Here is a 15,135-nt window from a genome sequence, read left to right as displayed (position 1 = left end):
TCAACTACTTCCTGTGGTAGAGAATTCCACAGGTTCACCACTCTCTGGGTGAAGAAGTTTCTCCTTATCTCGGTCCTAAATGGCTTACTCCTTATCCTTAGACTGTGACCCCTGGTTCTGGACTTCCCCAACATTGGGAACATTCTTCCTGCATCCAACCTGTCCAAACCCGTCAGAATTTTAAACGTTTCTATGAGGTCCCCTCTCACTCTTCTGAACTCCAGTGAATACAAGCCCAGTTGATTCAGTCTTTCTTGATAGGTCAGTCCCACCATCCCGGGAATCAGTCTGGTGAATCTTCGCTGCACTCCCTCAACAGCAAGTATGTCCTTCCTCAAGTTAGGAGACCAAAACTGTACACAATACTCCAGGTGTGGCCTCACCAAGGCCCTGTACAACTGTAGCAACACCTCCCTGCCCCTGTACTCAAATCCCCTCGCTATGAAGGCCAACATGCCATTTGCTTTCTTAACCGCCTGCTGTACCTGCATGCCAACCTTCAATGACTGATGTACCATGACACCCAGGTCTCGTTGCACCTTCCCTTTTCCTAATCTGTCACCATTCAGATAATAGTCTGTCTCTCTGTTTTTACCACCAAAGTGGATAACCTCACATTTATCCACATTATACTTCATCTGCCACGCATTTGCCCACTCACCTAACCTATCCAAGTCACTCTGTAGCCTCATAGCATCCTCCTCGCAGCTCACACTGCCACCCAACTTAGTGTCATCCGCAAATTTGGAGATACTACATTTAATCCCTTCGTCTAAATCATTAATGTATAATGTAAACAGCTGGGGCCCCAGCACAGAACCCTGCGGTACCCCACTAGTCACTGCCTGCCATTCCGAAAAGTACCCATTTACTCCTACTCTTTGCTTCCTGTCTGACAACCAGTTCTCAATCCACGTCAGCACACTACCCCCAATCCCATGTGCTTTAACTTTGCACATTAATCTCCTGTGTGGGACCTTGTCGAAAGCCTTCTGAAAGTCCAAATATACCACATCAACTGGTACTCCTTTGTCCACTTTATTGGAAACATCCTCAAAAAATTCCAGAAGATTTGTCAAGCATGATCTCCCTTTTACAAATCCATGCTGACTTGGACCTATCATGTCACCATTTTCCAAATGCGCTGCTATGACATCCTTAATAATTGATTCCATCATTTTACCCACTACTGAGGTCAGGCTGACCGGTCTATAATTCCCTGCTTTCTCTCTCCCTCCTTTTTTAAAAAGTGGGGTTACATTGGCTACCCTCCACTCGATAGGAACTGATCCAGAGTCAATGGAATGTTGGAAAATGACTGTCAATGCATCCGCTATTTCCAAGGCCACCTCCTTAAGTACTCTGGGATGCAGTCCATCAGGCCCTGGGGATTTATCGGCCTTCAATCCCATCAATTTCCCCAACACAATTTCCCGACTAATAAAGATTTCCCTCAGTTCCTCCTCCTTAATAGACCCTCTGACCACTTTTATATCCGGAAGGTTGTTTGTGTCCTCCTTAGTGAATACTGAACCAAAGTACTTGTTCAATTGGTCTGCCATTTCTTTGTTCCCCGTTATGACTTCCCCTGATTCTGACTGCAGGGGACCTACGTTTGTCTTTACTAACCTCTTTCTCTTTACATACCTATAGAAACTTTTGCAATCCGCCTTAATGTTCCCTGCAAGCTTCTTCTCGTACTCCATTTTCCCTACCCTAATCAAACCCTTTGTCCTCCTCTGCTGAGTTCTAAATTTCTCCCAGTCCCCAGGTTCGCTGCTATTTCTGGCCAATTTGTATGCCACTTCCTTGGCTTTAATACTGTCCCTGATTTCCCTAGATAGCCACGGTTGAGCCACCTTCCCTTTTTTATTTTTACGCCAGACAGGAATGTACAATTGTTGTAATTCATCCATGCGTTCTCTAAATGTCTGCCATTGCCCATCCACAGTCAACCCCTTAAGTATCATTAGCCAATCTATCTTAGCCAATTCATGCCTCATACCTTCAAAGTTACCCTTCTTTAAGTTCTGGACCATGGTCTCTGAATTAACTGTTTCATTCTCCATCCTAATGCAGAATTCCACCATATTATGGTCACTCTTCCCCAAGGGGCCTCGCACAATGAGATTGCTAATTAATCCTCTCTCATTACACAACACCCAGTCTAGGATGGCCTCCCCCCTAGTTGGTTCCTCGACATATTGGTCTAGAAAACCATCTGTATACTGTTATTTTACTGTGAAAACCGCGTAAAGGAGGGGCATCGTACCCCCTCTATGCTGTAACCGAATTGTAGTGATTGTATTCGCCTGTGAATTGCATTGCATTTTAAAGGGGGATGCACGTTAATGTTTAGCTAGTATAAATACGGGGAAGGTTGACTCTCGGGATCAAGAATTTTGCTTACCTTGTTTGACACTCAAGCATGTAGAGTGTCAACAGGGGGGACTGGAAGGTCAAAATTCACGGGAAACACCCCCCCCCCCCCCCCAGTGTTTGGGCTCATTGGAAAGGAAATTTAATTTGGGTCTATCTACCAGAAAGTTTGAAATCTAAAAGTGCTTATGGAAGAAACTACGAACTTTAATTGAATTTTGGACTTTTACAAGGCAAATTCAAGTCTGTGGGGGGCCTAAGGAACTGAAGGAGCCAGCTTGATTATTGGAACTGTCTGGGTGTTGGGACTAAGGTAAATTGTCTGGAGAAATGAATATTCAAAAACCCTTCTCCACAAGAGGTATTTACATTACAACAATAACTCCGAGATGGCCAGCCATCAAACTAAACCGAGAAAAGCCATCTTCAACATGAATAAGAACGAAGGGCACGCTACAGCCTGTATGCAAAAACCAAGCACAAAAGGACATTGCGATTACCAAGCTAATATTTTCATCAGGAAACAGATTTAGAAGAGCAACCCACCAAGACGTATTAACTTTTAATGAGCCCGCCAAAATATTACAAAGAAATGTCGAGCCCGCCAAATTTAATCAAAAAATGCTGGACTGATTTGGCGCGAAGATTAGGACAACTCAAACCGTATAACTGGTCCCCTGTTTTAACAGAGGGTATGCCATACTATGCCGAGTACCATACTACGCTTATGTCATCAAGAAGAGAGAGAAACCAATGCGACAGTTGTAAACTAACTTCTCCAGCCTCGAAGTCCTGAAGGAAGGCAGAACATCACCATCGCGGCAACAACCGACCACAGCCAACATGGTACCAACCACTGCGATCGACCAAACTCTAAACAAAACTCCAACAGAAAGAAACCGAAGAATCGAAAGTTTCCACTCTACAATCTAAGTCGTGACTACCAACAGGTGAAAACATTACCTAAAGAGATTTTGAACCTATTTCTAACGAAGGAAATCGGGTACTTACCCCATAAATCTAAAACGCGCCTTACCGCATCAGCGGACTCAACCCAACTGAAGTTTGCACAGTAAGAAGTCTCCGACGTTCGGGGTACGGCAAGCAGAACCTACAGAATTCAACAAACCACAAAATCGCAAACTACCGCTAACTGACCAGAAAGGATTGGTAAGCATAGTCCCTGCCTGCCCTGGAGTCTAACCTAGCTAGGATTAGGTATTGGGAGGTGGGAGGTGTAATTTTTACTGTAACCCCCTTTGAATGTATAATGTATTGTTCTTTATTCAAGTGATTATAAGTTTGACATTGTATTTTCTTGTCTGTAATAAAGTCGAAGTTCTTTTGCATCAAACCAGTTGTCCTTTGCACTTTATCACACCCCCCAAATAAACCCAGAGTCAAGAAACCAAGGGAGTGGGAGCGATTCGAACTGCTCAAGTAGGTCAGAGGTGAACCTGACCCCCGGGACCACCCCTTACAACATGTGGCTAACTATGGACGGGTAAATGCTGGCCTTGCCAAGGATGCCCACATCCTAACAATGAATGAAAGAACACTGGTGCAGTAGGGTTTAATGTTCTGAGGTTGTGGTTAAGGTACATTGTTGCAGCAGAGTAGGGCTTTTTCCATGTCTAAACCATGCTGTACCTGATTTGGAAACACTTGGGGCCCTTGAAATTTACATACATATATAGAATTTTATAGCACAGAAACAGGCCATTTTGCCAACAGGTCTATGCTCGACCCGAGTCTCCTCCCACGAAATTATGGTAAAATAATCCATTTTCACGTATTTTGATTCCTCTTCTTGAAGAGGACAACAATTCATTTGAATGCTTGAAGAAAATATTAAGATTGAAGCATTTAAAATAATTATCTGGAAGCAGCACTCTGTGCAGTTTTCTCGCCGATGAGTGTGTTTTTGATTAGTCATGCAGTAGTTCAGGAGATAAGGGAGAAGGTGTGGTAGATGAATTTTCTCATCTTCAAATTCTAGTCTTGAATAAATGTATTTCTTTCCCTTGTACTCTCCTGTGATACAGATTCAATTCTTTGAAAACATTTCCACAAAACACTACACAAATATTCAAGACAGAGATCGATAGATTTTTGGATATTAAGGAAATCAAGGGATATGGGGATAGTGCAGGAAAGTGGAGTTGAGGTCGAAGATCAGCCATGATCTTATTGAATGGCGGAGCAGGCTCGAGGGGCCAAATGGCCTACTCCTGCTCCTAATTCTTATGTTCTTATGTTGAAATGGCTCACAAATTGCATTAAATGTGACATTACCTTGGAAAGGTAGATTCTACCTCATTCTTTGAAAGAATCTCCAAATACCAATAGGATCTTCAGTCATTTCATGGTACAAAATTGTCGAGGGAGCAGGGCTTTAAGCAAGTTGCACTATATGCAATTAGCTGACTTTCCTGACTAATCTCTAGATATAATGCCTTGTTGTGAATGCGCCCTTAGTTTTATGACCAAAGGACCAATCACTGATTGTTCTGTAACAATGACAGCACTGAAACATCTCCCATCAACAATAAAACTACTTCATGCCAAGTTGGAAAGAAAATGAGTGTAGGAACTTTGTTATATGAAGGCTGAACTTCCAGTAAATAAGAAAAGATTTGCATTTATATAGCGCTTTTCATAACCTCAGCATGTCCCAAAGCACTTTACAGCCAATTAAGCACTTTTTGAAGTGTTAGTTGTAATATAGGAAATGCGGCAGCCAATTTGCCAATGTAATAATAACCAGATAATCTGTTTTAGTGATGTTGGTTGAGGGATAAATATTGGCCAGGACACCAGGGAGAACTCTCTGCTCTTCTTCGAAATAGCGCCATGGGATCTTTTATATCCACCTGAGAGGGACCTTGGTTTAACATTTCATCCGAAAGACCTCGACAGTGCAGCATTCCCTCAGTACTTCACTGACAGTGTCAGCCTAGATTTTGTGCTCAAGTCTCAAAGAATAAGGGAGAGTGTGCCTACAGTAATTTAACATACATCTTAATTTATTAAACCTCCACATATAAGTAGTATACTAACATAGTGTGCACAACTGCTGATAGGTGTTTGAGGGCAATTTAGGGCACAGCTAAAGTGAAGCATTTGTGTGGAGCTGCCAAAACAGCAATGTTTACTGAACGCTTGCAGAATGCTCCTTTCATTGAGAGAAGGCTTCTGCATGTTGGCTCAAAGAGGTGGCACCAAAATTGTATACTGGGCCTGATATTTTGTGTTGGGTATTATCCAACAGACCATTCTAGCATAGCATTTGTCAATATTTAACAAACGGGTATAGTCAGACACACAGATGACCAATTAACATCTTTGTTCAATGTTGATTGTCCTATAATAAAGTTTCAGGCTTACGTGCTTGTTCAATCTGAATAAGAAAGGGCAGAGAAACATATTCATAGAATCAGAAAAAGGGGAGGGAAAAAAAATATATAAAGCGATAAACAAATACAGAGCGGAGCTAGCAGTGGAGTAATTGTTTGGATCATTTCAGTCAAGTAATGGAAACATTAACAACATTTTAAAAAATCATTAAAGAAACAAAGGATTTGTGAATAACTTACGGTAATGGAGGTGTAAGGAAGATGGAAGAAAACGAGAGTTGATAAAATCATAGAAAGCCTAGGGGTGGGGGTTGGTGTGAGGGGTGGTGGTGGTGTCAGATTTGAAATTAAAGTAGAATGAGTTGGCAAAGTTCACTGGGTCAACCAATATCAAAGAAGAAATCAGCAGGGAAAGTGTTAACTCGCTTGCTAACAAGTAGTAGGTGGAGATGGAGTTGGATCGGTCCATTAGGTTTTCTTGCTGTCACGCTGAGTTGAAAGTGTTCTGGAAGACTTGTATTTATATAGCGCTCTTTCTAACCTCCAGACATCCCAAGGCACTTTACAGCCAATGAAGTACTTTTGAGATGTAGTCATTGTGTGTGTAATGTAGGAAATGCGGCAGCCAATTTGCGCACAGTAACAGCAATGTGATAATGAACAGATAATCTGCTTTAGGTTTTGGTTGAGGGATAAATAAGGAGAATTCACCTGCTCTTCTTCGAAAAGTACCATGGGACATTTTACTTCCACCTGAGACAGCAGACAGGGCTTCGGTTTAATGACTTATCCAAAAGATGGCACCTCCTTTAGTGCTGCACTGGAGTGTCGGCCTCAATTTTGTGCTCATGTTGCAAAGACTTGAACCTACAACCTTTTGACTCGAGATGAGAGTGCTACCCACTGAGCCATGGCTGACATCTGCAACTTCAGGATGCTCTTTGTACCAGCAAGTAAGATTTGAAACCGAGTCTTCTGAACGTGTCTTCTAACTTCACTGTTAGTTCTGTATGCTTTTGGTCATCTGTCCTAGGGGTAGAAATTCACCTCTGTCCTGCCATCTACGAGCCTCTCCTTCACCCTAGAGGCCATTGGGAGCGCGAGACTGGATGACACCCTGGAGTCCAGTGCCTATGTTGGCGCACCGACTGCTTTTTGCCGATCATTACCCATTGGAGTGAAATTCAGCATTTTTGCTAAAAAAATGGAGTGGTGTGGTATTGGTGGCGGGAATCGGCACTTTGCAGCGGTGTGGGTACGGAGTGGTGTTTGGACTGCAAAATTCACCTGCTGCTAACGAACCAGCTGCTCCCTTGCCTTCTTAAAGGGCAGGGTTTGCAGCTAGGCCCTGAGCAGGGAAGCTGTTTGAGTGGAGGCCATGGCTAATGCAGCAGTAGCAAGGAGGGCAACCAGATTTTCTTACGCTGAACTGGAGACCCTCATAGAGGCTGTGGAGGGAAGGAGGCCCATCTTGTACCCCAATATAGGCAGATCGACTCACTATGTGTTCATGAATGCCGAGAGAGAGATTGCAGAGGAGGTCTCTGGGATCTCCATTCATGACCAGACCGCAACCCAATGCCGCAAAAGGCTGAACGACATCATTCGCCTGATGAAAGTGAGTACATGTTCCCCCAATTCCTGCCATCTACGAGCCTCTCCTTCACCCTAGAGGCCATTGGGAGCGCGAGACTGGATGACACCCTGGAGTCCAGTGCCTATGTTGGCGCGATGTCCGATGAGGTGGAGGAAGAGGGGGACACTACTGGCAACATTGCGTCACTGCTTCCTACACTCACACACGCCAGCTCAGATACTGGGAGTATGCAGTCGGATCAGTTAGAGATAGCAGAGGGGTCTGCACTGGGTGTTGCACCAGGGCCTAGCGGGCTGCAACATGGTGAGTGGCAAAGGGAACCACTTTATAGCCAATGAAGTACTTTTTGAAGTGTAGTCACTGTTGTAATGTAGGAACCATTAATCACCAATCAACACCAATCCTGGTATCACACATGCACTTTACAGTTTCCATCATTGAATAGCAATTCAGGAGCAGGAATCCAGGCTGATTCTCCCCATATTTAGCAATGGAAACATTGAGACAATGTAACACCCCACCAGCACCTCTGATGAGATCAGCAAACACAGCACAGTCAAGGGTTTGGACCTGGGGCTTTCCTGGTTGTATGATTCGGTGATATACCACATGATCTATTTACTCATTAAATTTAGGAAAGCTCAATTTTAAAAAAATAATTATTTTGTCAACACTAGAATTGATTTTACACAATTGTATATTGGGAGCTTGGATGTATGTGTCAAAATTCAAAGTGTACTCCCGATGGCTGCGGCTCCCTACAAGGATTTCATAAAATTACCGCTGCAAAAGTTTTTATCATTAAAATGTTAAAACTCAGGGGCCTGAAATTGCCCTCTGCCCGAAACAGGGCACATCTACCGTTTTTTAGGTGCATTGGGGCGGACATTCCGGCAATTTTCAGCTCTTTGGCTTGTGTTTCTGGTCGGAGTGGTGTTGGTGTGGGGAGAGGAACAGAAGTGCGGTCGGGTCAGAGTGGCCAATGCTCCAAGTCATCAGTGCCATGCGTCACAACGTCACTCCCCTTCAGTTAAAGGGGAGGGCCGCTGCGAACTCTGCAGCCACTTTAGTGGAAAACACTGGGCCAACAGAGAGGGTTTCGGCCGGGCCAGTGGCCTGGCATGCAATAGGGTGCCAAGCTACCTGTTGGCGGCCTGGCCGAACCAGCGGGCATAATCGTCGGCCCGACCTGGTAGTTGGCCGACAATAAAAAATAAAATGAAGTCGCTGGCAGTGCCACCTCCCCTTTAAAGGCGGCCATGCTGCCCAGCCACAAAAAGGGTACCGACGAAAAAGCTGTCAGTGGCACCGACTGGCGGCATCGCCACTTCCACGGAGCAATTCCGCATGGGGCAATTTCCGGCGGAGCAAATTCGGAAAGGGGATCGTCACCAGTGGGTAAGGGCATGCATGATGCAGCGGGAAAACGGGCGGGGCAGTCCCCTACACCGCTCCAAAACTAAAGCAGGGCAATATACAAAATGGTGGCCTCTCCTGGGGTAAGAGGGAGCTGTTCTGTTGGGACAGGCTTCACTTGAACCAGGCTGGTACTAGTGTCTTGGAAAATCAAATAACTAGGGCTGTAGAGAGGGCTTTAAACTAAATAGTGGGGGGGGGAGGGTTCAGGTGAGCCAAAATTTAACAAGTCAAAGAGCAAGGACAAGGCAATAGAGCAGGGTAGCGGTGGGGGAAATGATAACCAGAGTGTGACAGGAAGGGACAGAATGTATAAAAGTAAGAGTGTACAGGTGCAGCGCCTAAAATCCGGAACCCTCGGGACCGAGGCCATTCCGAATTCCGAGCTTTTCTGGACTTCCGACTTGCTTTCTGACGTCATGAATCCAGAAACACCCGAACTCCGGATTTCGGAACATCAGAAAGGGGGGTTTCCCGGCGAGGAACTGTTCGGGCTGTCCGGCCTCGCTGAGGAGCTCGTTGGGTGGGGGCCTCGCCGAGGAGCTCGTTGGGCAGGGGCCCCGCTGAGGAACAGTTCGCGTCTTGTAAATATGAATTGGCCCGTGTCTTCGATACGTTCATAATCATGGGCGATTTTAATCTTCATATTGATTGGACAAATCAATGGCAGAGCAGGCTCAAGGGGCCAGATGGCCTACTCCTGCATCTATTTCTTATGTTCTCCACGGTGACTCAGCGGCCAGTTCGCACCAACCCGTGGCCACCGTTTTCAGGCGGCCATGGGCCTTATAGAAAGGGGCAATTTCGGCCCGAACACATTTTGAACAGCACGTTTCGGTATAAAATAATGAGGTAAAGGAACGAACTCAGGCAAACACTTTGTTAACAGACAAACCCATTTTTGCTGCTCCTTAAAATGCCACATAAAAACTGTGGCTACAAGAGAAGGTTTAGAGGCTGAGTATTCTGCGGCGAGTGACACATTCTTGACTTCCCAAAGCCTTTACACCATCTACAAGGCACAAGTCAGGAGTGCGATGCAATAATCTCCACTTGCCTGGATGAGTGCAGTTCGAACAACATTCAAGAAGCACAACACCATCCAGGACAAAGCAGCCCGCTTGATTGGCACCCCATCCACCACATTAAACATTCACACCCTCCCCCACCGGCGCACCACAGCTACAATGTGTACCATTTACATGGTGCACTGCAGCAACTCGCCAAGGCTTCTTCAGCAGCACCTCCTAACCATGACCTCTACCACCAACTCCAAGTTCCCCTTCAAGTCATACACCATTCTTACTTGGACATATATTGCCGTTCCTTTATCGTCACTGTGTCAAACTCTTGGAACTCCCTCCCTAACAGCACTGTGAGAGTACCTTCACCACATGGATTGCAGCGGTTTAAGAAGACGGCTCACTACCACCTTCTGAAGGGCAATTATGGATGAGCATTAAATGCTAGCCTTGACAGCGACAACCTCATCCTACGAATGAATTTTTTTTTTTTATTGTATTTGGTTCCCATTATCTGCACCTCTAAATGCTGCTCAAATACATGCACTACAATGAAGTTTTAAAAATAGTTCTGAGCGTAAGACGTCTTCTAGTTTGATACACATGTTTTCTAAACTAGAGAAATACTGATATTTACATGTGTAATTCTTTAAAAAGATTTAGTCCAAATAAGATAGTATGGTTTTAATTTTATTCATAAAAAGTACATTCGTATTTAATTAACATTTCTGGAATGTTCTTTTCTATGTCAAGTATACTAATGATCTAGAATAATGTCATATGATGTATTACAACAGTGACTATACTTCAAAAAGTGCTTAATTGGCTGTGAAGCGCTTTGGAACGTCCTGAGATGAAAGTCGCTATATAAATGGAAGTCTTTATTTTATATGTCTGCTGTTTTTCTTCAGCTTAACAGGCGATAATAGCTCTTGTCAGTGTGTAGGTAAATGTCTTATAATTATATTGTTTGCAATGACCATAAAATATTTTGCATTGGGTTACAAGCAGCATCTCTGGTCTGTGATCAAATAATTCAGAATAAGTGCCCACTGGTTGTAACCTGAGCAATGCTCTAAAGACACTGTGTCCTAGAAATTTGTCTTGGGCGGTGGTGCAAAAGAGGGGTGATCAGATCGCCCACCCGTTATTTGCAGCACCTGGTATTCAGTTACACTGCAGTTAATAAAACTGAATATTAGGCGCTGCATATAACGGGTGGCTGATCAGATACCACCCGTTTTGTGCCATGGCTCAAGACGAATTTCTAAGCCTGGATTTGTTACTGCAGTAACGTAAAGCTGTTAGTAACTTTTTTTGGTTCTTTTTAATACTTCATTGCAAATTTTCAAAGAAAAAGAAATAACGTAAAATAAAATCAACTCAACAAAAACTTGTTTTCAAATCCCTCCATGGCCTCGCCCCTCCCTATCTCTGTAATCTCCTCCAGCCCCACAAACCACCAAGATCTCTGTGCTCCTCTAATTCAGGCCTCTTGCGCATCCCATATTTTAATCATTCCACCACTGGCAGCCAGATCTTCAGTTACCAAGGCTCCTAAACTCTGTAATTCCTTCCCTAGACCTCTCTCCCCTCTTTCAAGACACTCCTTAAAACCTACCTCTTTGACCAAGCTTTTGGTCATATGTCCATATATCTCCATATGTGGCTTGGTGTCAAATTCTGTTTGATAACACTCCTGTGAAGCGTCTTGGGACGTCTCACTATGTTAAAGGCGCTGTTTAAATACAAGTTGTTGTTGTTGTTGAAAAGCAAACCAACAATCAATATCAAGCAATCATTATTTTAAATTTTGTAAGCAAAATTCTTAAAACTAATCTAGTTCCTAATTTAGTATGTAAGAGCTATAGTAAATAAATGTGGATTATTCAACTATTGGGGAACTCTGTTTTAATGCAGTTTGTTTTTGGCGAGCATTTTTTCCATTTTCAACTTCATTTTAATGTCCATTGTGGGCACGAGAATATATCTTCATCATGTGATTGAAAAATAAATTGTTATTGGATGCTGCTAAGATCCTTACTTGTGCACGTTAGATAACGATGCCTGTGTGGGTGTCGACACTGAAACCGCCTAATCCAATTTCAAAACGAAAAGGACATCACTGCCTTATTCAGACTCGTCTACTTTGTTATTTCAAAAAGTACAATTCTCAGCAGCGTGGAGAAAATGGACACTGCAGAGTGTACCCAGAAAACCACTGATCAGGAGATTCCAGGTAATATTCTTGTTAGTGACAGAATATAACAGTAAATATTACTTCAGTAAAACACAAGGGGTATATAGTTCCTTCGGAGGATAAGTTAGTTGTTAAATATCTCTAAAGTTCAATACAGTAGAAATAACACAAATATTTTACTATATATTGAGAACTCATGCGAATGAATAATTATCTCGTTAATTATTGTGAGGTCTGACATTAGAAACTAGTTTATCTCAGTTCTGATGGCCCACAATGGAAACTAGATGTGGTTTAGTTGATTTTAATTGACAGCATTTCTAATTCTATTAGTTATTTTGTAATGTGGATTATAGTAGAATCCCATTATGTGCAACCAATTGCAATGGACATAAATAATTGCTTTCCCCAGACTCACATAATTCTAACAGTTATATATCATTGTCTGATACTTCAAGGAGGAAAATTCTGTCTTAGTAATAATATTTGTTGCAAGTGCCAAATATTTGCTTAAATCAGGATTGGGCACAAATAGTACTAACTGCATAATGTGTATTATGGACATTAGTGTTATAAAATGAACAATATAAAATTAGCACTGGTGCACTAGACATTTTATTTTAAAAGTATAGGAAACTTACTGAAATGCCATCATCTAAAACAAGGATTGATATTTCTGCAATCGATAATGTCGGGATGGGGGGGTGATTTTAACTCATTGATCGGTGGGAATGAGGGAGTAGTTAAAATGGTGAAGCACGATTTCCACCTATTCCCCATTTTATCACCACTGGTTTTGCTGTGCATGGCACCCCGATAGTATTTAACCCACTCCTTAATGAGGCGTCCACCTTGGGTGCCTTGCCGGGTAAAGCTGTTGGGAAGCCAGTGAGGCCACTGAAGGTAAGTGGAAAACTTTCCTTAGCTAGATCTTTTCTTTAATGCTTCTCCATGCTCCACAAGGAAACTCCGAGCTTCTGGTACCCCAGATTCTGCCCAACTCCCCAGCCTTGCAACACCCCACCCCTTGCACTGAACCTTGCTGCTAGCAGCCTTCAATTTGTGCTGGCATGCAGCCTCTGGGCTTCCCAACATCCATTGCCTGCTCACCCCCTTTGTAACCTCCTCCAGCCGTACATCCCTCCGAGATCTCTGCATTCCTCCAATTCTGACCTCTTGCACATCCCTGATTTTCATTGCTCCACCATTGCTGGCCATACCTTCCGCTGCCTAAGTCCTAAGCTCTGAAACTCCCTCCCTAAACCTCGCCGCCTTTTCAGCTCCCTCACCTCCTTTAAGAAGCTCCTAAAAACCTACTTCTTTCTGTTCTGATATCTCCTTATGTGGAACAGTGTCACATTTTGTTTGATAATGCTCCTGTGAAGCACCTTGGGAGGACGTTTTACTATGTTAAAGGCGCTATATAAATGTAAGTTTTGGGATTTTGTTGTTGACTACTGAACTGCAGTCATGCATATAAATATTCTAAATAATTAATTCTACGTATCTTCAATCGGGCATCTACAATTTTACATTGCAAGCATACAGATGTTGCTCTGCCTTATTATTGCTGTATTTGAAGGAGAAAAAATTGCAGGGATACGGGGAAAGAGCTGGGGGAGTGGGACTAACTGGATTGCTCTTTGAAAGAGCTGCCGCAGACTCGATGAGTTGAATGGCTTCCTTCTGTGCTGTACTATTCTATGATTCTATTCTGTATTATTGTTGTCTGCTGTGTTTGTTTTCGGTATTTATTGCTGTGTGCTATTCCTTTGTTCTGTACTATTACAGTGCACTGTCTGTTCTGTACTGTTGCTGTTTACTATCAAATTGCACATATTTCTGCACTTTAAACTGGCTGTCCTTCATCAGTTTCTCTGTGACCCCAGTGGTTTATGTGAGAACAACTAAATGTCAACTATTCTGGGAGGTTATACTGAAGGGAGTTTAATCGTGTTCTCTTTTTAACATTTGATTTCCCTCCGTTACAATTAATGTGGAAAACAACAGAAAAGGTCACTTTTCACATCTCTAGCAACATCCTTATAGCCATAATAAAGGTGTAAAATACCAATGGAAGAACATAAAGTACGTATTGAAAAAAAAAATGCCATCTTGACCGCAAAGGATGATACCTCCACTGCCGTATCCAATTTGACTTGCCGTGAATTATGTCCCGTCCATTAAATGAGCTGGAATTTCTCCAAAGTTTACATCACTGTTTACACTGATCTTGCTGACCACAAGTTACGCTGAAATTTCCTAAGAATTTTATTAGCATATGTCAGTGTAAAAGCTTCCATAAAACAAGCGAAAATCAGCATAAAGATGCAGGACGCGAGGAAAGCGTGGAAGATGTGCCACCTTCCTGCTTTAGGTCCTTCTTTATCTTATCAATGTCATGAAATTTAAAGTTTTGAAGCCGTCACACCAGCATTGATGCACATTATGCACAGCGTGTATGCAATTGTAAAAGATTTTCTCTTTTTACTGTAGAATCATAGAATCTTACAGAACAGAAAGAGGCTATTTGGCCCATTGTGCCTGTGTCGGCTCTTTAAAAGAGCTATCCAATTAGTCTCACACCCCAGCTTTTTCCTCATAACCCTGCAAGTACATGTTCAATTGCCTTTTGAAAGTTCCTATAAAATTTGATTCCACCACCCTTTCAGGTAGTGCGCTCCAGATCTTAACAACCCTGTGTGAAGAAATTTCACCTCATTTCCCCTTTTGCCAATTATTGTAAATCTAGTTAGCGACCCACTTCCCAGAAGAAACAATTTCTCCCTACTGCTCTATCAAAACCCCTGAGAATTTTGAATACATTTATTTGGTCTCCCCTTAATCTTCTCTGCTCTAAAGAGAACAATCTCAGCTTCTCCAATCTCTTCACATAACTGAAGTCCCTCATCCGTGGTATCATCCTGATAAACCTCCTCTGCAACCTCTTCAAGGCCTTGACATCCTGCCTAAAATGTGGTGCCCAGAAATATACACAATATTTCAATGTAACAGATTCTGGTGCCATAAGAAAACGTTCAAAGATAGAGAAAATACAGTGCAGGAAATTTTAAAGAATTGTTGGAAAACACTAGAAATAGTCACTTACATTGAAAGACATTGAAGTTACAACAGGGAAACAGCGCATTCGGCTCAACCAGTCTG

General features: G+C 42.9%; 1 protein-coding gene across 3 annotated transcripts in view; it reads left to right on the top strand.

Moving 5' to 3' along the window:
- hemgn (hemogen) overlaps nt 1-15,135 on the top strand; it is a 70,640-nt gene that overhangs the window by 41,801 nt on the left and 13,704 nt on the right. For 2 of the 3 annotated variants that reach the window (XM_070886984.1, XM_070886976.1), the window contains exon 1: nt 11,853-12,009. The exons of the other annotated variant lie outside the window; for it this stretch is intronic. In XM_070886984.1, coding sequence (XP_070743085.1) covers nt 11,961-12,009 — 49 coding nt within the window. In that variant the 5' untranslated portion in view covers nt 11,853-11,960. Of the gene's footprint in view, nt 1-11,852; nt 12,010-15,135 lie in introns of those variants that run through there. 3 annotated transcript variants of the gene reach the window in all.

Source organism: Pristiophorus japonicus, chromosome 1 (genome assembly GCF_044704955.1).
Source record: "Pristiophorus japonicus isolate sPriJap1 chromosome 1, sPriJap1.hap1, whole genome shotgun sequence".
In the NCBI taxonomy this organism is placed as follows: domain Eukaryota; kingdom Metazoa; phylum Chordata; class Chondrichthyes; family Pristiophoridae; genus Pristiophorus; species Pristiophorus japonicus.
Note: the sequence above shows the minus strand (reverse complement) of the source record. Positions and strands in the feature narration are given on the sequence as shown.